The following is a 23,659-nucleotide window of genomic DNA, read 5'->3' as shown; positions in this document are numbered from 1 at the left end:
CACTTCGCCTGTTCACGTATATCGCCGATTTCCCCCCACATACTTGCCTGTGTATTGTCAGACTTCAGCTGCTGCCGCCCTGCCTTTGCTACACTGTCTCTCCCTTCTTGCTTTTCACTGCCTTTCCCTCTTTCCTGATACACCGATCTTTGCGTGAGATTTCGTTTGTCTCGTCCCCCTTGAACCTTTTCTTTCCTGGCCGTTCTGCTTTTCCCGCCAGCGCCTCGCTTCCCGTTTTCTGTCCATCCGCCAACTGTTTCCGGCCTCGCGAGTTCCGCCTGTTTCCCGCCATTTCTTAAACTTGCTTCTCTCACGTTGGGTGTGTTTCCTTTCTTCTAGTCTGTGATACCATCGCACGCGACATTTGGATCGCTGTGTCTCGTTATCGCTTCTCTGTTTGCCCAGTCGCAACAGGACGGTTGCCCTCCCAGCCCCGGTGGCGGAAGGGAAATGCCTTGCTTGGCCGTTTTGCTGCCTTAAATCGGCTTCTCCTCTCCTTCCTGCTCCCTTGTTTAGACTCCAACCCGTTCGTCAGGACTTCCCCGATGGTGGCTGAGCCCAACATGGAAAACGGCGTCGCTGCCCCTCACGGGGGCTCGGCTATGATCAAGCGCATGTCCCCGTACTGGGACTCGCACATGGCCATCCCCGTTCTGGACTGGATGCTCTCGAGTCAGGTGTGTTCTCGTTCGGTTCTGCTGACGAAAAAACATGACGGCCTCCGAGACTCGGCAACGGACGCACGAAATTAATCACCCTGGGTTTCTTGGCGAGTCGCTCGTCCGCTACTTTGTCTCGCACACAGAAAGCAAGTGTTACGTCGACGGCGAGAGTGCACCTACTTCACTGTTGCCGTGCATTTCCAACATAGATGCCGCCGTTTCCGCGTGTCTGCGGCGCCTCTCGGGAGGGATGGCTCGAGGGGGAGGGGGGGGAGACTGGACTGGGCGGTGCACACCGGACGGAAGAAATCTGCGTGGAGTGGAGCCGGGCGGGTTTGCCGCCGCTGTCTCTCGGGGATGCAGTCGACAGCAGGTTGAGAAGAAGCACCACGCACATGTCTTTTCTAGGCCCCCGCTGCAGTGCGAGTGTGCGGTGTGTTCGCATACACAACGTAGGACAGCAGGATCGTAAATAACGTGGAGATGTTCTATCTGGGGGGGTGCCGGGACTCTCTCCTCTTAAGTCGCCAGTCTGCGTCCAGTATCTCGTAGCTTCTTGTCGCGCCCGTGTTCCGATGTTGTGGGGTGGGCTGTGCCTGCCTGACCCCTGTCCGCAGGGGATGGAGACAGCGCACAAAGGAGCGGCTGGGGCATCTCACGCGGTCGGGTGGAGGTTGCAGCGCGAGGACTCTGCACTCGCACTGTGACGGAGGGGAAACGCCCCGTGGAGCCGCACATGACGTTGATCAGCCTCTGTGAATCCTCGAATTGCATAGAGGATGCCAGGAGACCGGCGCGGTGGCGCGTTCAAGGCTCGAATCCTTGGTTGACTGGCGCCCGTCTGACACGGTGCTGCGGCGTGTGTTTTCAGATGATCACTGCTGAGGAGCGAGAGAAGCTGGGCAAGGATTTGCTTGGCGAGACTGCGACGACGCCCGCGGGCCGCGCCGCTGTCGAGGCAGAGATCCGCGAAGTTGAAGCGAAGCTCGTCAACTTCAACAACGCGATCGAGGCCTACAAAAAGGAGCAGCAGAAACGCATCGGAGGCTACCCCGACCGCAAAACACTCGTCGACTTGAGCGAATGGTGGATGACGGTACGGCGTCATCGCCCTGGAGACGCAGAGAGACTGTCGCGGGCAGAGCGCGGGCGCCTGCGCGACGTGCCGGGGGGGCCGGGTGATCAGCACCCGACTCAAACGCCGACTGTGTCATGGTGACGGAGACGCTTTGATGGGGAAACAGCAGCCGTTTTCCTGTTTTTGGAGGTCGCCTGGTTGCGAACATCGTGTGGTGTATTGTAGGTAGGGCCGTGGAGCGCATCGTACTACCGGTGCCTCGCGGGGGCCTATCTGTCTTTTCGTCTCTTTCTCCCATCTTCCGGTTAGTACATTCTGCCCGGATGTCCCCTCTGCTTCGCTTCAGAACTCCGAGCAGACGCCCACGCCCCCTGCGCTCGAGATCGGCGTCGACGCCCTCGTTCCGCGCCTCGCGAAGCTCTACTTCGATATCTGCGACTACAAGAAGTCGCTTCAGCAGCTCCAGTACATGCTCACCACCCTGTACGAGCTCCTCGCTGAGGGTAAGACCCCTGCCTCGCCCCGAAGCGCCGGCATGGGTATTAATGCATTCGAACGTATATATATGTATGAAGTGCATATGAGTGTGTATGGTGTGCGCCGCGCGTTGCCTCGGCCGTGTGTGCCCGCTTTCGCGTCGCTGATATCTGCGCGTTCCTGTGTTTCTTTTTGCAGGCACCAACATCCAGACCCGCATGGCGTGCTACTGGGGAGTGTGCGCATGCATCATCCTGTTGAACCACCAGCAGGGTGAGACCCGCGCGGCACCCACGGAGGAGACGGTGAAGAAGGACCGAGAAGAGGAGTTGCTGCAGACGCTGGACAACGCGGAAGACGAGGAGGGCGAGGGAGCCTCGTCCGCCTTGGCTGAGGCGGCGAAGAAGGCCGCTGAGACGCACGCAGCTGCGCAGTGCATTCTGAAGCTCGGCGACATCCTCGACCAGATTGCAGCGGCTTCCAACAAGAAGGATCACCAGGGCAACCCGCCCCTGCCCGCCGGCCTCATGATGTCGCGCGAGCAGCAGCTCCTCAACCGTTCCTGGCTGCTCCACTGGGCCGTCTGGCCGCTTTTCCGCTACTATTTCTACATGGTGCACACCAAGCAGTTCATCCCTAGAAACCAGGCCTGGAGTCTGCTGCTGGAGTGGATGCTGCACGAAGGGTGAGGACGACGCCGAGAACGCAACTTGGGGGCCTCGCAAGAGATTCGAGAGGAAGCGAGACCAACAGCTGTGCTTGTCCCGTGGCTTTTCACGCGACGGGGGCAGCGGGACGGGACACGAAAGAACGGGCTTGTGTGTGTGCGGCTGGCGTTTGGGCTGGGAGCTCCCAGCGCGAGCGACGCGGCCTCGGAGCGGCTCCTCCGCGTGTTAGCCGAGTTCTTCCCTCCACTCACGGAGGCTGGCGCAGAGTCACTTCGACGACGTCCTGCCGGCGTCGCTCACGATCGTGCCTGTCTATCTGCAGGTCTTCGCGTTTTTCTGTTCAAAAGTCAGTGGCGTCCGCTCCTCTGGCGATCTGTTCTCAACTTCTGCAGCCTAGGCGGCACGCAAGCTAAAGTCCTGCAACCCTGAAACTTGCGTCGGTTGCTCTCTGCCTGCTCGCTGTTTGTTTTTGTTGCCCGCTGTGTGGCACCGCCAAGAGGCTGTCTTTTTCGCTTCGTGATGCGCTCCATAGCTCTGCGCTTGTTTGTTTCATGCCTTCAGGAACCTGTCCTGCGTCACTGTGATGTGCCCGCATCTGCTGCGCTACTACGCGGTCTACGCAATCCTCAACCGCAAGAGAAAGGATCACTTCCAGGCTGTGATTATGGTACGGACTCGTTTCTGAGCTCGCGACCTCACCTCCGAAACACATTCTACGCACGCATGGACTCAACATGCGCATGCAGGGAGCAGTGAGCTGTCGCATGCAGCAGCGAAGCATATCGAAGTTGAAGTTGGGGAACAATGCGGGGATGCAGAAAGGCTGGCGACGCGCAGGACCGAAACAGAGACGTGCGGAGTGCGAGAGGCACGCGGAGAGGTTGCAGTGGCAGTTCGAAGCCTTGTGCGATTGCCATTCACGAAGCACTGCGTGTGCATGCGTTTCATTTGGGTTTCATTCGCTTTCTTGTTTTATGGCGTTGCTTCCTTGCAGGCTATTGGCCAAAGCAAGAACCGCTACAGCGACCCCTTCACGTCCCTCTTGGAGGCTCTCTTCTTAGACTTCAACTTCGACGAAGCGCAGCTCCACATTGCCCGCATCGGCGAGGTAGGCGCTTGCACACAAGACGGGGTTTTGCGAATAAGCCGACTGTCTTCTTTGTAAGCCAGAGAGTGCGACTTTACTTGCCCTCTGGGGGGGTCAGGGCGTATCGATGTGCGCGATGTGTTGCATTTCTATGTGATTTTTGCTTTTTTCCTTTTGCACTTCAGGAGTGCGACTCTGATTTCTTCCTCCAGCCGCTCAAGCGCGCGATCAACGAGTTTGCGCGTTTGCTTATCTTCGAGACGTACTGCCGCATCCACAAATGCATCAACGTTGAGTAAGCGGAAAATAAGAGGCAGGAACCGATGACAAGACTTGCCGTCGTTCGTCGCGTGTGCCAGGCTGAGGTGATAAATTCGGTTCCCCTTGTAGATAGAGTATCGGGAATCATGTGACTCTCTGTAGAAAACGGCATGTCTGTAGGAGAGGAAAGACCAGGGCTTTCGGTGTCTTGTGAGCTCACGCAGCAGTCTTGCGCCAGCTCAGCCATCCTCTCTCTCCTCTGCGCGTTTCCTTTGCAGCATGATCGCGAAGAAGGTCAACATGTCGCCTGAGGCCGCGGAGCGCTGGATTGTGAACCTCATCCGTCACGCACGTCTTGGTGAGTTTATTGTGTTTTCTGCTGAATTTTTCTGCACGTGTGTCATGGCAAGTTGCGGTGAAGGTTAGGGGAGACATGGCTGCTCACTCTGTAAACGCACTCATGTGTTGGCCTTAGGGCTGACACATCTCGCACCTTGGTCGCAAGAGAGCCGAGAGGTTAAGCACTTTTCGTCTTCGCGAATTTTCTGTTTTCGTGACTTTTCGTGGCTGTGTTGGCCTGGGTGGTGGTCGTTAATCGAGTTTTCCGCGTTGTGTGTATGCGATTTCTTGATTAGAGGCTCGCATCGACAGTGAGAAGAACCGCGTGCAGATGTCGGCCGCGCCTCCCAACCTCTACCAGCAAGTCATCGACAAGACGCGCAACCTCTGCATTCGCTCGAACTTGATTCTGCAGAACATCGCCCGGCCTGCGGGCTTCACCGGCCGCGACGGAGAGGACATCGTCCCCTCGAGAAGTAGGTGTCTTCTTTCTGCCCGCGTTTGGCGCGTTCTTCTGCCGCCTTTCTGGAGATGCCTCACGCGCCGTGGGTGTCGTAGATTTCCGCCGAAAATCTTTCCGTCTAGCGATGATCTTTACGTTCTTAAGTCCCGCTGTGTACCGAGAGGATGGTGTCAGACCACGTTCCACACTGGTGCGGGGAAGGCGTGCGGTAATCTCCGCGGAATCGTCTATCTGGGTTTGTTAATGAGAAGCTGTCCGCGGAGCTCGGGGGGGTTCCGTCTCTCGCCGTACAGGTCTCTGTGTGCGTGTGTGTCTCCATGCGCGTCTTCCTTTCAGCGAACCGACAGAGAGGCGGCCGGGGTCGCCAGTGGGTGCAGAACGGCGAGGGCGGCTTCTACCGCGGTGAAGGAGGCGGCCGCGGCGGCCGCGGCCGCGGAGACAGGAGCCACATGAGCGAGGGACGCCGCGACCCGATGGCTGCGGTCGCAGCCTCCATGGCGAGTCGACGACAAGACGACACCGCTTTTGCTGTAAGCTAGCTCGTGAAGGGACAGTGGAGGGCTGCTGGGAGTTTTGTAGCTGCTGCGTTTGACGCAGGTCGCCTTACGTCATCAGACGCACGCGCCTTTCAAAAGAGGCGGCGGCGACACGCCGTTTGAGAAGGGGCTATACCGTGTCACGGAGAGAGAAAAGCGTAGGGCCGCGCTGCGCTGTGAACCGCGAAGGCAGCGGGGAAGTGGCGCCGATCAGACACATCGTGTTTTATTCTGTGTGACTTTTCTGCAGGCCTAATTTTCGTCCTTGTATTGTCAGTCGTCCTGTAACCGTAAAGCCTTCCCCCGGTCTCGGATTAGCAAAGAGTGCGGACTTCTCTGTAGCGTATAAAAAAGCCATTTTCCGCGCGTCGTTTCGTGTGCACAGTTCTCCACTTCCCTTGCGTGCGTCTAGATGCTACCTTCGTTCATCTCTTTGCATCGATCGAGTCGGTCTGGTCCTGCTTCTTATCCCCGCCACTTGAAAGACAGTCTTTGTCGCGCCCCTCTTTCGGCTCCTCAAAACTGCTGAGCTTGTCCCTCGTCTCGGCAAGTCAGTTTCAATCGCATCAGGAGGATGCTTTCAGTAACTACACCCCAGTCTGAGAGCAATGCAAAAGCTCAGCAGCGCGCTAGCTGCGCATCCATCTGGCTTGAACAGAAAGGGTTGGTGTTTTTCCCTGCGCCCTCGGGCAAGCGCGGCTGCGGCACCATATAGGAATGTAGCGGCGACGGGATGTTTCTGTAGCAAGGAATTCCCCTTTAGTCAGTTTTTGCGTAGATGCGGAGTTCCGCCCCGCGCGGTCACACACAAAGGTGCCCGGCGAGTCACCGTGGGTTCTCCTAGAGGCGTTTTTAACGCGATGACACATGCAACGAGAGAGCCTGTAGTAGCGTTATGAGACTGGGGAGAAGAGCGTCGCTTTCCCTCAAATATCGCTCTACATGGATGTCGTCTCGCCAGAAACACGAAAACAGTACGAATCTAAAAAGTGATTTACCGCCAGAGTTGCGCGCGGGCAAAAAATATTTGAGGCCCCGTAGAGCGCTGTCGGTGTGTGGTGGATTCTCACCACACTAAATTTTCTCTGCCAGTTCAGACACTACTTCCGAAATCGACGAGGCTATGATGGCAGCTGCCTGGGGAGCTGCGGGCCGAAGAGCTGGGGGAGAGATGGCCACCATGGCAGGCGGCAATAACGTCAGCAGCAAAGTGGTCGCTAATTGCACGATGTGGCGGATAACTGAACAAGAGCAATCCACAGAAGCAGCACCAGACTTGCGAGGAGGATGAACTGCCGCCATGTCTTGCTTGTAAAGTGTCCGCGAATGACGGCCGCCTGGATAATCAGCGACTGCGCTCACAGAAGCCTCTGTTAGAAGTGGCACTGGCAGCGTTCGCTTTCTTCCGCGTATTCTATACGCTCACGCCACCTGATTGAACATCACATCGCATCCACGATTCGACAATCTTTCTGGCCTGCACGGGGGATACATTTACTAGCAGAGGAAACAGGTAATAAACTGAAGCAATGAGCGGAAAACACTGCGCTTGGGATCACAGCATCGACACCAGACACCGCCCCCAACCACCCCAACACAGACCCGCGAAAAATCATGAAAGGGTCGCCACACCTCAAGCAACGCACGGAACAGCAAATGGTATGCGTATGCGTATACAGTCTACCGCTAGTTACCGCTAAATAGGGCTACCAGTGCCTGTCTTCCGCAGACTCAGGCCTGTGATGCCTACACTACAGTGTTCCGCTGTTTGCCTCGTGCAGGCTCTTACGGTTTCGGAGAGGGTTGCTGTGTCCACGCTGCTCGTGGTGGCTGTCGGCGGCGCCTGAAGAAGGCACCTCCTCTGCGTTGCCGACGAAAATCTTCGGAATGTTGCTGCCATCGGAAGAGTGACGCCTTGCATCCTTTCGGCCTGCCTCTAGATCGGGATCATCAGCTTGAAGTATGCCTAGTTCTTTCTCGTTAGACTGGGAGTTCTCGTGCAGGTCGTCTGATGTGGCGAGATTGAGCGCGGTGATGTGTCGGTCGGTGAAGTGGACAGCAAACCAAGTTGTGGCCAGCAGATTTAGGGCCAAAGCTGTCACGGCGACGGCGCTTGAGATGCCAAGTTTGCAGACCGTAGATCCGCCGGGAGCGCTAACACACGCCGCAACATCCGAAATCGTCCCCCAAGCCCCGAGACCGGCAACGAGAAGCGCCAGAGACACAATCCAAGACACGCTGCCGAGTAATTTCAGCGCGAACGTGGGAGGCACTAACCCACTGGTTAGATACCGGCCCCAGCTTGTGCACAGCCAACCACAGAGAAGGCCGAGGGCTGAAAAAACGAACGCAGGGATGATCATCGACCATAGAGCTTCTCCTGCCCTCTTAAGATCCGGCAGATAGCGACAATTCAGTTCGTACACTGCGGGGCCCAAAAGTGTTCGGCGAACACGCGCCAGGTCTTCAGTCATGCTTCCTGACGCAGCAGGATCACGCCCAAAAATGACCTGGAAGGGTGCCAAAGCCAGGTCTGCTAGTATCCCGCTTGGTTTTTCCTCCACTTTCCGCCGAGACTCGTTCGCTTCCGATGAAGTGCTACTCGGCTCAGTACCGGTCCCTGCGGCCATGTCTTCTGAAGAACTGGGATTGTCCAAAGAGCCATCTTCGGTCGCTTGGCGGGGGAAGTCTTCTTCAGCACTTTCTTCCCTCTCCCGTGGTAGGCTGTCATCAGCGTCACGAGCGACGCGTCCGGCTATGCCACGGAGTTGTTCACGCGCAAGGGCTTCTGCATCTTCAACCTCGGAAAGCCGGCGAGATGATGCTTGAGAATCACGTTCTTCGTTCTCCTCGATAATCTCCGTTGCAGCATCTTCGCCCTTCTTCGACGAAGGGGCAGACTCGGCAGATTCTTCAGTAGCATCAGGCTCTTCCTGGCAGTAGGGGCTGTCGATGAGTTCCGTATATTTCTTTGGCTTGTCTAGCAAGTACAGAGTACCTGTCTCGTTGAACCGCTTCAGCTGGTGAACTCGGCGAACCGAGTCCAGGCCGCAGTACACAGATATTGTGTTATTGCCGTTGCGGTCCTCAAACTTGAATTCGTGGTGTCGCCACGAGGAGGAAACAACCGCCATTGACAGGAATAGCAGCGAAAGAAGGCCGAAGAGGGATGAGATACCCATGGCTTGCCTGAGTATGAAGTTCCACAGATTCTGCACTTCGTCTCCTTTCTTCCCTAAGATTCTGCGGACGCTCCTAACGGAATCCGAGGTTCGCGACATGGTGCGCGAAAGGCGCCTCAGGGCGGCACGTGCAGGCCGCTTTTTGCGTTTTGCACTGGAATTCAGGTCTTTCCTCAAAGTGTCCTCATCAGTAGCAGTATCCTGTTTCTGGTCATCATGGTGTGCCGAAGAATTGCGCGGGCAGTGGCTCCTGTGTGTGTCGGGCTGAGTTAGAATTTCGGAGCCTGGGGATGTTTTTCGCAGAGGAATGATTTCAACAGGTTTCTCGTCGGAGTTCGCCTGATCTCCTTGAAGGCTCGGGTTTTGGGGTAGAGCGGCCTCCGCCTCTTCCTCCTGTTGTCTCGTTTCGTCCTCATCATGGTGAGTCGACGTCTGTCTTTGATGGAAGGGTGCCGCTGCTTCATCAAGAGCTGCATGATCCGCTGGATCGACCTGAGCCTCCTTGTCGTGTGTCTTGGGCTCGTCGTGTTCTGTGCTCTGCAGCATGAATGCTGATCTTTCGCTTTTCAAGTCTTCGTTTTCCGCCATTGAGACAAACGCAGATGAAACGTCACTGAATCGAGGATCTTGAGACTGAAGACCACCGGAGCACTGGCAGCTCATCGGTACAGATCAGAAATTGTTGTTCTGCTGCGTGCAGTCTTAGCAGCGATGTGCTACACGCACGACAGATGTCCTGGTAGCGATATTCTCTGGCTGGTCAATCAGATAACGACGTAACCCGATCCAATCATGAACAATCAGAGAGACAGATACGGCGGCCTCCAAAACGGCGTATTAGCGGCCTCACAGCAAAGAATGCATTTGCCGGGCACGGTGGAATGTACTCTGTCATAGAGAAAAGCAACCCACCCCACACTTTTGCAGAGCAGTTGCTGGCCGTAGAAAAAAAAAAACTGTGCTTTCTGTCTGGCTGGTCGGCGAGTCTTCTTTCGATAGGCGGCGGCCGTGCGAGCTCAGACGACCTCGCGTAGGTCCCGCTCCAAAAGTGGTACAGGCCTCGCCAGTGAGCGCTAGTTTTCACGGCGCACCAATTACGTTGAAAGGAGAGAAGGTTTAAAATGAACCCGAAGTCCACCTCGTCACTGCATCCTAATACATGCCGTTCGTGAAATATACCGGTAGCCCATTGCACAAGCTGTGTGCCTGATGAATGGCTACCCAACGTCCGCATACCACCTCCCAGTTAGCCAGAAGCATGGAAGCAGGCAGCATACAGTGCCTTACGGCACTTGGCATACAGACACGTTAACCCTGCATCTTCGGACAAGCTTAGGGACCTTTCCGTCATCTGTGAACAACATGGCAGCAATGGAGACGTCGCGAACTTCCGGACCCGGTGACTAGTGGTAGCCGGAGCTATCGTGTGGAACACAAGCCTCCTCTACAGCCATATATGCGCCGCAGCTTTTCTTGAATGTGAGTCTGGCTCTACTCCAGCGGATACATATGTTCACCACTAGGATGTCTCTGTCGAGCTTTAATCGCTCCTGTGCGTCGGCTATCAGCGGGGTGGCAACCCGCAAGCCGTACTGTGTTGTGGACAGAGACGATTGCCAGCACATTGGATCTGGCCTGCAGATGCTACCACATACACGTTAAACATTGCGAAACAGTAATAACTGAACAAGAAGAGAAACTACTTTTCCGCAAGGGAGTATTTGTACAACTGTGTCGTTGGCTGTCTTGCTGCCTTGGGGTAGAACCGGGGCTGCCCACACGATGCCGACACCAGCACACCGGTGTATTTTTACGCCTACGCTGATGCTTCTGCACGGTGCACAAGCAAGAGGACCGACGAGTTGTACAACATACGTTTCAGCGCAGCGTGCATCTCTAACCAGGACTCCAGCGGCATGTCCTTAAGCTGCGAATTCCCCCAAAAGTAATTGCCACCTCTAGGAGCGTGTTAGTGTTTACCACGTCCTCAGATGCACATGCGTGAATGATGAGGCTACGTGAAAACGAGAAAAGTGTCCGTGTGACCTATTGAACGACGTCTTCACACGTCTTGACGAGGAGCTTTCGAGCGGTCCCATCTCAGCTCCTGCGACACCGTTGCATCGCACTTAGTCTGCTCGCATGCGTAGTTTGTGGCCTTGCAGAGTGCGCGTTACTCCAATTCTGTCAAATGCAAACACCCCTCTCTGCTTTCGTTAAAATACTCCGAGCTGCGCGAACAAATGAAGCTGCGTTGCACGACTAAGGCCTTCCGCCAGCACGCCAGGGCGAGCCTACCTTGCCCACCGACTGTTCACACGCATTTTCTGTCTCCAGATTTCTTTTCGATCACCGTGGTTCCGGTGCCCTCCTTTGCCTCGTGCTGATAGCTTCTTAAGGTCTTGGAATCCACTCTTTCTTCCTGGTCTTCTTCTCTCGCAAGCGCGAACGTGTCTCAGCTTACGTGTTTCGGATGCTCGAAGGCCGGGGTGTGCGCGAGTCCTTGCCGCGCGTGCGTAGGCACTCAAGCCCAAAAGAACTCCCTTTTTCCGAAGCGGGCTCATTTTTCGCACTCCCTCTTTTTGAAGCGTCCACTTTCTCGAGGGTTCAAACGTACAGCACTGGTTTTGTTGTTGACGGAGGGTGACCCTCGCCAAAGGAGATTGTCGATGTGTCTCAGCGCACGGCTGTTCTCCAGAATTCTCAAGCCTTGTCCCTCGTGCAGCTGCTCTCTTTCGGCTAGTGATTCCCGCATCCCTTTCCTACATCGAGGACGTCCGCTCGCCGGAGGCATGCGACCCACTGTTTTTTTTTCAAACATCTTTCACTACCTCTGTACCGGGTCGGTGTCGGCCGCTCTTTGTTTGAGCCCTACTAGCAAGAACTCGCATTGCCGGCATTTGAGCTCCGTCGGCGCAAGACCTTGCAGGGCACAGCTTTGAGCGGAAACTGGCTAGAGGCGAGGCTCTGAAGAGCCCCTCTCGCCGGGGAATACGCGCAAGGGCCTTGGGATTTTTTTTCGCTGCACCTTGTTTAGGCGGCTAAACATGAGGGGGGGTGCTTGAGGCAGACGCGTAGGCCGACAGTGCGTGCGTAGAAGCGGTTACCACGGTTTCAGACTGTGTGTGTCGAGACAGCCAGTTCCGCCGCGCGCACAACACAAAAAGAGATGCCGTGAGCGACGGCGCGCGCTGCATACAGTGGACGACGAGCCGATGCAGGTACCGGCGAAGCTTCGGAGACCCTTGCCAAGGTGTCTGACTCCATTTCCCCCCGTCGTTTTCCTTCGTCCTCACTCACTCCCTTCCCCGCGAGACCTTGGAAAGCAGGCGCTTCTGTTCCCTCGCGATGAATGAGCCCGAGCCCCTTCCATCGCGCACTGCACAGGCAGCACCTCCGCACACGCGCCGCGCCGCCTCGCCGTCCTCTGCTTCCTCGTCCGCAGACAGCTCTGCGAGCTGCGACTCGTCTTCTTCCTGGCCTCGTTCCGCTTCCTCCTCGCCTTCCTCGACTTCGACGACGCGCTCGTCTGCACAGAGCAGCAAGCCCGCAGCGCCTCGCGCCTACCCGCCGCCCTCGACTGCGCGCAACAACCACGCGTCGCCGCGAGGCGACCCTTCTTCCCCCGCCTCCTCACCGCGCGCCCAGCCTCAGGAGGATGATGCGCGGAGGACAGGGAAGCAGGAGGAAGAGGAGGGGCGGCCAGCCAAGCTGCTGAGTGACCTGTGTGCGTCGCTGCCTGAAAACGCGTTCGTTCGCGACTTCCTCGCCTCGTGTGGGGTGCCGCCCTCCGCAGATGACCTCCTCAAGAATGCCGCATTTTTCAACTCGGGAAACCGAACTCAGGATGCCCTCCTGCTCTACGATGTCGGCCTCAAGCTCTACCCGGAGGACGCGAACCTCTGGAACTGCAAAGGAGTCTCCCTGCGAGCTCTGGGCCGTCTGCAAGGTACGCGACCCTCGCAGCGATGTGCGCGCCCTCCTCTGAGTGGCTCATCAAGCATGCACAAATACGCCTCAGTCTCTCGCATCTTAGGACACCTGTCTCCTCTTTTCTATCCATTTCCACTCAAAGTCTTCTGCTCTTCTCTCTGATTCTGTCATCGTATTCTGACGCCTGGCGCAGCCTCGCGTCGCCTTGAGGCCCTGCCTGCGGGCGCACCGAGAGGCACATCACCAACTCTGTCGTCGCGCAGCGTGCATCTTGAAGCCTCGTACTCCTGCCTCGCTACCGTCTCTCCGCTTGGCCAGCATCACTGCGTAGGCGCACCACGTGCGCACTTTTATACATATCTATATGTCTTTATATATATATATATATATATATATATATGGATAGGTAGATGGTGGTAGGAATCGCCTCCGACGTTGAATTTTGTGTGGGGAACAGGAGGAGGCAGTGTCGCTGGCACGCTTCGCTCTGTCCTGCGTGGAAGTCGCAGCTGAGGAAGACGTTCGCTTTGCGTTTCGGGTCCGCAGAAGGCCTGGACTGCTGTCGAGAAGCTCTGCGCCTAGACCCGGGGAACGCCAATGCTCTAAACAACATCGGCGTCGCCTTCAAGGAGAGAGGGGAGCTCGTTCAAGCAGTAAGCGCACACAAACGTGATTGGCCGCAGTGTACATCCATTTTTCCCTCTCGGTTTTCCGTTCCTTACGACGAGTGCCGACCCTTGCGGTGGCCCCCGTGCCAGTGAACGATGGGCTCGACGTCCTCCAATGTCTGTACACCTGAACAGAGCTCCGAACTGCTGTTGCAGAATTGTCTGTGCTGCCGCATTCCTGCTCTATCGCTTGCTTCCCCGGCTGCTTGCTCGGTTTCCGCCTTTGCCATTCGCGTATCGACCGTCGCCGCGGCCGTAGGATCAGACCACAAGAGTCCGCTTTCGGTACTTGGAAAGGGGAGATCGCGTGAGTGCTAAGGCACCGCCTCTGTTCAGCCGCGCCACGGGCTAAACGTGTAGGCTTCAAGCAGAGCCAACTGCGGACGTGAGGACATATGCTGCGTTTCTTTCGCCTCTCAGGTGGAGCACTACCGCGCAGCTCTCAGTGCGAATCCGGAGCACGCAAGTGAGACAGAAAGAGAAAGGAACTGAGGCCTGTCAGCAGCCGGCCGCGTGGCTGCCCTTGTGAGGCGGACGCCGCCCCGTGTAGAGACACGCCGAGCGAGAGAGAGAAACGCTGGGCGCGACAAAGAGAAGATGCTTGCGCGTCCTCCTCCCTCCCTGTGCCTCGCTGCCTCTCTCAAATGCGTGCACCTTTCTTCGCTCTTGTCGCACTCGTCTGCATCTGCAGGCCCCTGTTTCCCACGCCATGCGTTCGCGGCCTTTCTTCGTCTCTCTGGCGCCTCATGCAATCCTGAAGGTGCCGGTATAGTGCTGCCCGGTGCCGTGCGTCTTTTTTCCTCCGTATCATCTTTTCTGTCCTTTTTCTGGAGATACAGGTTTCTTCTCTCTTCGCCTGTCGCTGCTCGGATGGATGGCGCTCTCAGCCTTGCGTGCCGGTCCTGCCTGCTGTACGTCTTGCATCGCAGCATGTCGCACCAACCTCGCAGTCGCGCTCACGGACTTGGGCACGAAACTGAAGCAGGAAAAGAAACTTCAGGCTGGTAAGAGGCGGGGGCCCGCGTCGGACTGTTTCTAAGATTTATACTTTAGCTGCAGAAAAATCTTCTAGCACTGCGCTCTCGGGCTTTTCTGTCTCCCTTTCCAGGCCACCTGGGCCGCCGCTTTGAAGCTCCGCCTTCAAGTCGTCGAGCTCCTTGGGCTCGCCGCTACAGTTCTTCTCCTTTGTGTGGTCTTCGCCTCGCGCACCGCGGTTTTCCCGGGCTGTGTTGTGGATTCCGTAGCGTCGAGAGCGCGGGCTCGCCTTCCTGCGCGACAGTGAGAGCGTCTCCTTCACAAAGCGTTTGAGACTCGAATCTCGGGGCTGTCTTGGCGCGGCACCACGTCGTGACATCACTTGTCGGTTTTTTCGTTCGCAGCCCTGGTTTGCTACACGGAAGCGTTGACGGCGGATCCGAGCTACGCGCCATGCTACTACAACTTGGGCGTCATTCACGCGGAGACCGAAGACGCTTCTACGGCTCTCCAGATGTACCGAGAGGCTGTGCGCATCAACCCGCGCTACGTCGAGGCGCATAACAACATCGGTGCTCTCTACAAAAACCTTGGAAACGTAGGTATCTCTCGCGCCATGTAACCTGGGGCAGGAGCTCCTGCAGTCACAGAATCAAGCAATTTTGCGTACCCTCATGCATGCCCCTATTTATATACATATGTATGCTCTTGTATACCGACTTTCTGAATCGCTTGAAAGATTTCAAACGCGCTATGGGCGCAGAGTTGGAACGGAATTTTTGCCTTAGACCCTAAACCCTGAACCGTATAATCCATGTTGATATTCACATCTGTATACGTATTTCCCAAACTCTAAACCCTTTTATACGTGTACACATGTGTATATCTATGTGTAACTTTGCGCATAAATGTGAGCAGACAGGTTCACTTTCTTCTGGTATTTGTCTCGGCCGCTTCGTGTGCGCCGATGCGGAGAAGGCGGCGTCTCGAGATTTCGAGTTCATTTGTTTCGTCGTTTTATTCCTTCTCTCTCGACAGTGGCGTGCGAGAAAATCCTCGCCCTGCCCTGGGCCTCTAACCCCTTTTCTTGGCTGTTACCTCTTTTTTCAGCTCGAAGACGCCATTGCGTTCTACGAGAAGGCGCTGGCCAGCAATCCCAATTACCAGATGAGTCTGAGCAACATGGCGGTTGCGCTGACGGATCTCGGGACGCAGCAGAAGTCGGTGGAAGGCCCCAAGGTGCGTCCAATGAGTCTTTGTTTTCTGCTGCAGATGCCGGCTTTGCAGCCGGAGAGACACGGCTGGATCTGCTTTGATGCGTGTCCTCTGCTCCCCACAGACGGCTATAGCTCTCTACAAGAAGGCGCTTATCTACAACCCTTACTACGCGGACGCGTACTACAATCTTGGTAAGGGATTTTTTAGTGGGCGTCTGTGTTGAGTAGACTCGGATCGTGTTTTGCGGCGTTTCGCCTCCTCCTCCTCGCTCGTCGCAAGTGCCGCGCAGTCGTTTTCTCCGCGCGCCCTCGCTTTCGTCTGGTTGCTCGCGCGGGCCCTGACGTTCCTGTCGGAGTGGAGCGAAACTGCAGGAAAGGCTGCACGCGGGAATGAAGAGACCTCGCCGCGCCTGAAGCAGTTGTTTTCTTTCGCCTTGTCTCGAATTACGCGGTCTTCGTGAGCTGCGCAGTCTGGCTGCGCTGCCTTTGACCCTGCTTTTTCTGTTTCTTCGCCGCTTTCCCGTCGACGGGAGACCCTCGCGCTTGGCGGTGACGGCTGTGCGCCTCGCGCCTCGAGCTACGACGTGTGGATGCCTAGCGGGATGCTTCTCTCCTCAGGCGTCGCGTACGCCGACCTGTTCAAGTTCGACAAGGCGCTGGTGAACTACCAACTGGCTGTAGCCTTCAATCCGCGCTGCGCCGAGGCGTACAACAACATGGGCGTCATTCACAAAGACCGAGAAAACACGGACCAAGCCGTAGTGTGCTACAAGAAGGCCCTCGAAATAAATCCAGACTTCTCACAAACGCTGAACAACCTCGGCGTCCTCTACACCTGCACAGGAAAGGTACGCGCGATGAAAAACACTTCGGCGACAGGCGCACATGCGGCGCCACACTCGGATGAGGAGAGCAGCATCACAGAAAGATTCGGGTGTACATACACGCAATAAATGCGGACGCAAGACAATTTGGAGGAACTCCGACGTTTCGGCGCTGCAGCTGCCGAGAGGTGTTGCTCTTGCGTGCTGTCTCTTGTGCGGCGTCCCTCCTGAGCCGAGCTCAATGGCCTGAACATCTGCGCGAGTCGTTTTCGTCCGCGTCTCTTTTCGCCGTGGTTTTCGCGGGGATTCTTGTCATTTTGCAGCACTCCGTTGCAGCCTCCCCACAGCGTACTTGTCTGTGTGAGTGTGTGTACGGCTGCTTTTTGTCCTCACACGGGAGATGCGACGTGTGCTGTGAAAAGCATGTCTAAGGAACTAAGCAAACATGCATTCAGATGCCGTTGTACTGGAGCGACCCTTTTTCTGTGGCGATTGGAGGGTAGGAGCTTGGCATTTCTCGGCGACTGTGTCCAGCGAAAAAAACCCGCTTTTCAGAGTTCACGCGGCGCTCGCTCATCGGTCGCCGGGGAGACTGTCTCGGTTGTCTGTTCTTTGAACGGTTTCGGCAGATTCGCGAGGCTTTTCAGTTCGCCAAGCGAGCAATTGAAGTTAATCCCGACTACGCAGAGGCGTACAACAACTTGGGGGTGTTGTACCGCGACCAGGGAGAGATTGAGGAGTCGGTTAGCGCCTACGATAAATGCCTTGCCCTCGACCCGAACTCGCCCAACGCCTTCCACAATAAGTGAGCCCTTTTCGGTCGCGTTTGCAACCGCCTTTTGAGCTTCCCGGCTCTCCCGTTCACTAGAAAGAGAAACGCTGCATGCGCCGGGTGTAGAATTACTACACACCTGCAATTTTGCATGCATAAATTAATAAACATGTATATACATAAAAATGTATATACCCATCTATCTATATATCTTTCTGTATATATGCACGCGCGTATGTAGAGTACATTTGTAAAGATACATACATGTATAGGTGCCTATGTGTAGGTCCTCTGCACTTTCCGAGCGGGGTTATTGTGGGACGTTTATCCGTATTTTGGTGTTGGGGTGGATTTCTTCGTTCAACTTTTAAAGCTCATGTTTGCGTGGGGGCTTTTCGGGTCAGTCCACGCGGCGTCTTGCCCCTTCGCGGTCTGCCTTCTTCCGCGGCGGTTTCCGACCTCTCGCTCGTGCGCGCGTCTTTTTTTTGTTGTTCCGCTCAGGCTTCTGGCGCTGAATTATCTGGAGGATCTTCCCGATAACGAGATCTACCGCATCTCGAAGATCTGGGGGTCGCAGATGCTTGCGCACAGAACGCCATACACGTCGTGGAAGTGTCCTGCGATTTCGTTTTCCAATCTGCCTGCGTCTTCTGAGTCGCCTTCGTTCGCCACTGTGTCGTCTGCGTCAAGAGTGATTCGCGTCGGCTACATCGGTCCCGACTTCTTCACACACTCCGTCTCGTACTTCATCCACGCACCGCTGCTTTTCCACGATAAAAGCAAGTTCCACGTCACGGTGTACGCCAACGTGATTCGCGAAGACGAAAAAACGCAGGTACGGGCGACAGGGCACCGCCGGCGGAACGAGGTAAAACAGTTCAGACACGTCGTCGTTTTCTCTTTCTCGCCTAGCGCGCGAGGAGGTGCACAGCTAAGCGACACACGCGCGTGAAGAGGACAAGTCTCACTTTTTCCTTCGAAAGCCCCAGCGCTGGTGTTGTCCACCCGCGCTGGGCTGGCTGCACGGTGGCTCGTTCGGCGTGTGTACATCCAGCACGCGGATTTGTATCTTTTTCGTGCATCTTTTCTCCCCTTTGTAGTTCTTCTCCGTCTTCCGATGCACACGCGTGCGAAGGCCACCATATCCTGTTCTGTCATCTCCGCTCGGCGCTTCGTCTGTGCGCGGCTCGCGCGGCTTTCGTGGCTCGTGGCTTCAACGGGGTTCTCTGCATGCGGTTTTTCCGTTGTTTCGCGATTTTTTGTCAGATGTTCAAGCGCCTTCCAGATCGCTGGCGGTCGATTGTGGGGGTCTCGGACCGAGAAGCTGCGCGGCGGATTCGCGACGACGAGATCGACGTCCTCGTCGAGCTGGCGGGACACACCGCGCACAATCGACTGGACGTGATGAGCTGGAAGCCCGCGCCAGTGCAGCTCAACTGGATCGGGTACCCAAACACGACAGGCCTCGCAACGATCGACTTCCGCATCACAGACGCAGTCGCGGATCCGCGAGACTCGACGCAAAAGTACGTCGAGGAGCTCGTGCGCCTCCCCAAGTGCTTCATCTGCTACCAGCCGCCACCAGACTTCGCGAAGCACGTCGACGTGAAACTGCCCCCCGTCGCCGAGAACGGGGTCGTCACCTTCGGCTCCTTCAACAACCTCGCCAAACTGGGCAAACAGGCAAGAAGTTTTCGAGTCGGGCCTCAGGACTGACGCGTCGATATGCATATGCGTGTAAAAGTGGACGTGTAGGCATGGGCATGCACACGCAGAGAGCACCGGGCTCGGTTGCTACATGCATGCTTAGTGATTGCCAGATGCTTGCCCGATGAGTGCTCATCGGCGATTCAGCCGTGCCCCTCTTTTCCATGCAGACATGCTTTATATGAGGGTATATCCACATATACATATATATATATATATATATACATGTATACACTTATATGCATATATAAGTGTATGTGTGTGGGGATGCGGTAGAGAGCGTCACGGAAAGAGACGTGACTGGCAAAATATGCGCTTTCGTGAACGCACGCAGAGATATGCAACTTTCATGCGTATTTTTCTCAGGTGATTGAGACGTGGAGTCAAATTCTGCGCGCGGTTCCGAACAGCCGTCTCCTCGTGAAAGCGCGCCCGTTCGCGAACGAGGAAATGCAGCAGACCTTCAAGGCCAAATTCGAGGCGCACGGCGTTTCCAGAGACCGGATAGACACCATGGCGCTGGTGCCTGCATGCATGGATCATCTGATGGTGAGAAAAGTCTTGCCGCTGCCGTTTTCCGCCTCCCGCGGCCTCTGGCGCCTGCCTGACTCTCTTGTGCAGCGGCCAGCCGCCACAACACGCAGCTGTGGCTCTCATTCTTCTGGCTGCTTTTTGTTTTGAGCAGCCCTCTGAGTGTGGAAGGGAGAGCGCGAAATCGCCTTCCGCACCCCCTGTGTCTTCTTTTGCGGCTTCGCGAGCTCGCGGTTCAGCTTGACCCCTGTGTGTTTTTCATGCCGAAGTCGCCCTTACGGAAGAATTTGGGCGCGAAGGCCTTGGGCAAATCCGAAGCCGTGATGGCAGATGCGTGGGTCGCCTGTTTTTTTTTTCCGTGGGTCGCATAAACGGTTTGCGAGACTGCTCCAGTCCCCATTCGCGTTCCCGTGACGGTGTCGCTTCTTTCTTCTGTTCTCTTCGCGCGTTCCCGCCTCTCGGCCCTCTTCCAGTGCAAGCTGTCTTCTTTCGTCCTCTGTTTTTCCTGAACGTTCGCTTTGGTGCATGGTTTTTCGGGCGTTTTGCGCGCGTGCCCAGGTCTACTCGCTCGTGGACATTGCGCTCGACTCGTTTCCGTACGCGGGCACGACTACGACGTGCGAGGCGCTCCTGATGGGCGTGCCCGTGGTGTCTCTGCGCCGGCCGCACATTCATGCACACAACGTTGGAGCGACGCTGCTCGTCCACTACGGCTTGCCGGAACTCGTCGCGGACTCGCCTTCGGAATACGTGCGCCTCGCTGTCGAGGTAGGCGAGCGGGAAGAGACTCTTTTTTGACAGCTTGCCCGTCGCCACTCACGCTGACGATACGCGTCGATGGGGCAACGGCATGCATGTGCGGCTCGACATCTGTAGGAAAGGCTCCGATGCTTCTCGCTGTCTGTGTCTGCGCGCATATCATTGCCCTACGATTCATAATGCTTCGTGTTCTATTGCTCAAAAAGCGCCTGCGTTCAGCGCTTTGACTTCCACCGTTGCATGGCCGTGTGTAGCGCGTGCGCTGTACGAAGCTCCCTGCATCTATTCAGAGATGTCTCCTTGCTGCCCCTTTGCCCAAGTAGGTCGGCATGTTTCGGCATGCCACTCTCTGCCTCTGCACGCGCATCCGCTTCCTAGTCCCCTGTCAGACGGTTGACTCTTCGCGGTTTCTGCGAGCTCCGTGCGTTTGCTTTCCCGTAGCTGGCTGGAGCCGTCGAGCGCCTGAAGCGATACCGGCACACGATTCGCGCAGCAGTTCTCGAGAAAGCCTCGAAGCAGAACGCCGAGAAGTTCACACGCGATCTCGAGGAGCTTTACCGCCAGCTCCTGGCAAGAAAGCAGCCAAGGGCGTGACGCCAGCCCCCCCCTCGTATCCCCCTTCCGGTTGGGGGCGGCGCGTCCGCGGGATGTAGAGGTGGATTACGTCGGGTGGAGAGGGACCTGCAAGCGGGAGGCGAATCGGTGTACAGAGGATACTTGGCAGGACTGGAAGAGGTGGAAACCCGTCAAGAGAAACTCGTTGTGTTGTGTAAAGGGAGAAGGGAAAATCCTTCAGGGCAGGAAGACAGACAGCTACGAGAGGGGGAGAAGCTACGTCGAAGGGCTACTCGCCTGAAGGAAGGGAAGCGATGCTTTGAGGTCCTCCCAAGCCATGGGCTGTGGCAGGATCCCCTTGGGAGGGAAAGATACACTCGAAGGCGGTGTCAGTACACCGGAGAAGGCGGTGAGGCTAACTCGGGAAAGCTCGCGAGCCAAGCGCCGAATCGCATTTTTTGAAATCGGAAGCAAATTACGAGGTGCCTGAACCTACTCCAGGAGAAACAGATTTTTTTTTCTCGGGAAATCAAGGGGAGATACGGTTCCCCTTCCCCCCCCCCCCCCCCACCCCGGAGCGGTGAAGCACAATGGGCCGCTCGGATGGCTGCCGAAGAATTGTTTTGCCGCTCGCTTGAGGATGCACTTACGGGTTGCCTCAGTGTGTTCTCTGGGCGATAAAATAAAGGAGGGGTTTGTTTGGGTTGTCGCAAGTGTGCATACCTGCGGTGACCGCCTAGCAGCGTCACCGTTCTCGCCCTGGGCGAAGAAATGCTGTCTTTATCGCCAGTGTGTTGCTGTCTTTTCGATGTGTCGGGCTCCGGTGGTGCGCGTGCAGGCAGCGTGGGGGCCTGCATGTGTGAGCTGTTACAATTTGTTGCCCGTTGTTCAAGATTTTTCTCGCTTTTAAAGACAATAAGCTATTCAAAGGGCTGCGCGTCTGGAGAGTAGTCCGCCTGAAATCAGCACACCGTCTGAGCCTCCTAGTGTCTGCCTGGGCTCATTGTCGAGGAGAGAGAATCTTCCACACTCTCTCCTTTACTTATTCACGATGCGGCTATCCTGGAGAAACCAATGAAAAGAAGTAGCCAGGGACGAAGCGCCTGCTCGAGAAGCAAAACGACCCCCGCCAGTCGGTCTGTACGGAGGAAGTGTCCCGTGGAGGTCAACAGCCAAGAGGCGCCGCTCCGCAGAATATCTGGTTACATTCAGTTGCACAGCAATGGAGGACAAAACGTTATACACGTATACATAGCTGGGAATAGAATTACAGGCGTTACAGGACTGAAACGCACACGGACGTCTGGTTGCAGACGAACGCAACCCTGCCACGACAAACGGCACGCCGCTCGATGCGCACGTCAGCGTTCCAGAAAAAAACAGCCAGTGCAATGTGCGCCGGCAGTGCAATTGCTCTATGGACTCGCATCTTCCATGGCTACGAGCCGGAGCTGCTTTCGGTATTCAATGCGGCAAGCGCGCACCTGACCATCGTCTGAGCGCATCAAACCCCTTACTGCCGGGCTCTCTGCGAGAGAACGTGTAACTGAAGAGTTGCGCCGTCATGGTGTTGTGACTCCGAAATGCAATCTCGCGGAAGCATGCATTAGACAGCAAGTGTTCTGCGGAAGCCCGCGTTTGTCCTGCGGGCTGCGCCGTCCTCGAAGGCCCACCCTCCTTTACTGAGTTTTCGAAAGGTATTCTCACTCGGGAGACAGTTCCGGATGTGGAGGTTCCGCGATCTAGTTCGTGTTTCGAGCCGCAGAGGCTCTGAAATCGGACTGAACCGACCTGGGCCGTTCGGGGGGGGGCTGTTCTTCGGTGTATCCTCTTTCAGACGAGCATTTCCTACGCGTCTCTGGGCGCGGCCACAGACTGTCATTCTCGACATAGGGCGTCTCTTTCGCGTTTTATAGGGCGGGCTTAAACCTGCACCGCTTTGAATGCGTCGCAAGCCGCTTCCGCACATAGCCGCTCAAATAACCCAGAGTTTGGGCTCTTCTTGCTCGGTTTTCGCTTCGTGTGTGGCATGTATGCAGGTACTCCATTTGCGGACTTCAGAGTGCACACTGCCTCTCTCCCATACTTCTCGTTTTCTTGCTGCTGAGCCGCTGCCAAGCATTCAAAGTGCTTCGGCGCGCCTTAGGAAGACGTTCTGCCTACGTCGCCGCGTGGGGGGCTGACGACAGGCCTGCGCACGGCTGCCGCGTGTGGCGCCGCCGAGTGCGCTGAAGCTAATACTCCCCTGAGTCCCGAATCCTGGTTAGAAATACTCGACCCTTTCACAAAAGAAGCCTCGAGCCCACTTTCTGATTTGGCGCCTGACAGACGCGGTGCAGGCGGGAAGGCAAGCGCGCCTCCGCATTTTTCTGTCAAGAGAGCGTGCGTGGTGGCGTGTTACTCCTCTGCAAATCTAGGCCTGTGTGCGGCGTTAAAACGCCACTGTAACATCCGGGCTCTCTGCAGGGAGTCGAGGATGTGTCAGCGAGTCGCGAGGAAGACAAGCGCAGGCGAATCTTTCGGGGGCTCGACGCCGTGGCAAACGGCTTCTTGTCGGCCGCTGAGCTGGCGGGCCCCATGCTAAGAGAAGACTTGCCCAACGACTCACGTTTTTCGGACGGGTTCCTCGGAAACTCGGCAGGGTCTGAAGGCGGACGGGAGTATTGCGACTAAGCGGGCTGGCTCTCCTCCGTTTCGTGTATGTCTGTGTGCTGCGCCCGCCTCTCCCCCGCTCTGAATGAAAGGCGCCGCCGCGCTGCACACGGGAGAGCGACGGGGAGCGCCGACGCGTATAACAAATGAAGACATTCCTTCTCGACTCAGCCTTTCTTGTCTTTTGCAGGTTCTGTTTGTCGGAAGGCGTTTCTTCCGCGTGGTTCACCTTCCATCCTTGTCTCGTGGTGTCAGCGGCTGCAGGACGGCGCCCGGCGCGCACATTCAGCCCCGGGAAGCACGAGCGGCGCGA

The 23,659-nt window shown here is 56.4% G+C and overlaps 3 protein-coding genes across 3 annotated transcripts; 2 read left to right on the top strand and 1 right to left on the bottom strand.

Moving 5' to 3' along the window:
- Positions 1–545: 545 nt before the first annotated feature.
- On the top strand, positions 546–5,827 carry BESB_007320 (PCI domain-containing protein; the record flags this gene model as incomplete). Its single annotated transcript, XM_029359486.1, has 11 exons — positions 546–677; positions 1,534–1,758; positions 2,087–2,243; positions 2,416–2,902; positions 3,447–3,552; positions 3,880–3,993; positions 4,158–4,267; positions 4,512–4,591; positions 4,869–5,048; positions 5,372–5,565; positions 5,822–5,827. The coding sequence occupies 11 exons, from the start codon at positions 546–548 to the stop codon at positions 5,825–5,827; spliced, it is 1,791 nt and encodes a 596-aa protein (XP_029222399.1).
- Positions 5,828–6,645: 818 nt separating this feature from the next.
- Positions 6,646–9,416, bottom strand: BESB_007310 (uncharacterized protein; the record flags this gene model as incomplete). The annotated part of the gene is made up of 2 exons (XM_029359485.1): positions 6,646–6,812; positions 7,361–9,416. 2 exons carry the CDS (start codon positions 9,414–9,416, stop codon positions 6,646–6,648), a joined length of 2,223 nt encoding a protein of 740 aa, XP_029222398.1.
- Positions 9,417–12,101: 2,685 nt separating this feature from the next.
- BESB_007300 (O-linked N-acetylglucosamine transferase) lies at positions 12,102–20,733 on the top strand (the record flags this gene model as incomplete). Its single annotated transcript, XM_029359484.1, has 14 exons — positions 12,102–12,702; positions 13,233–13,339; positions 13,775–13,820; positions 14,284–14,358; positions 14,734–14,927; positions 15,440–15,568; positions 15,669–15,738; positions 16,165–16,394; positions 17,000–17,175; positions 17,644–17,977; positions 18,409–18,840; positions 19,216–19,398; positions 19,939–20,148; positions 20,581–20,733. 14 exons carry the CDS (start codon positions 12,102–12,104, stop codon positions 20,731–20,733), a joined length of 2,940 nt encoding a protein of 979 aa, XP_029222397.1.
- Between the last annotated feature and the right edge of the window lie 2,926 nt (positions 20,734–23,659).

Source organism: Besnoitia besnoiti, chromosome I (genome assembly GCF_002563875.1).
Source record: "Besnoitia besnoiti strain Bb-Ger1 chromosome I, whole genome shotgun sequence".
Lineage (NCBI taxonomy): Eukaryota > Apicomplexa > Conoidasida > Eucoccidiorida > Sarcocystidae > Besnoitia > Besnoitia besnoiti.
Note: the sequence above shows the minus strand (reverse complement) of the source record. Positions and strands in the feature narration are given on the sequence as shown.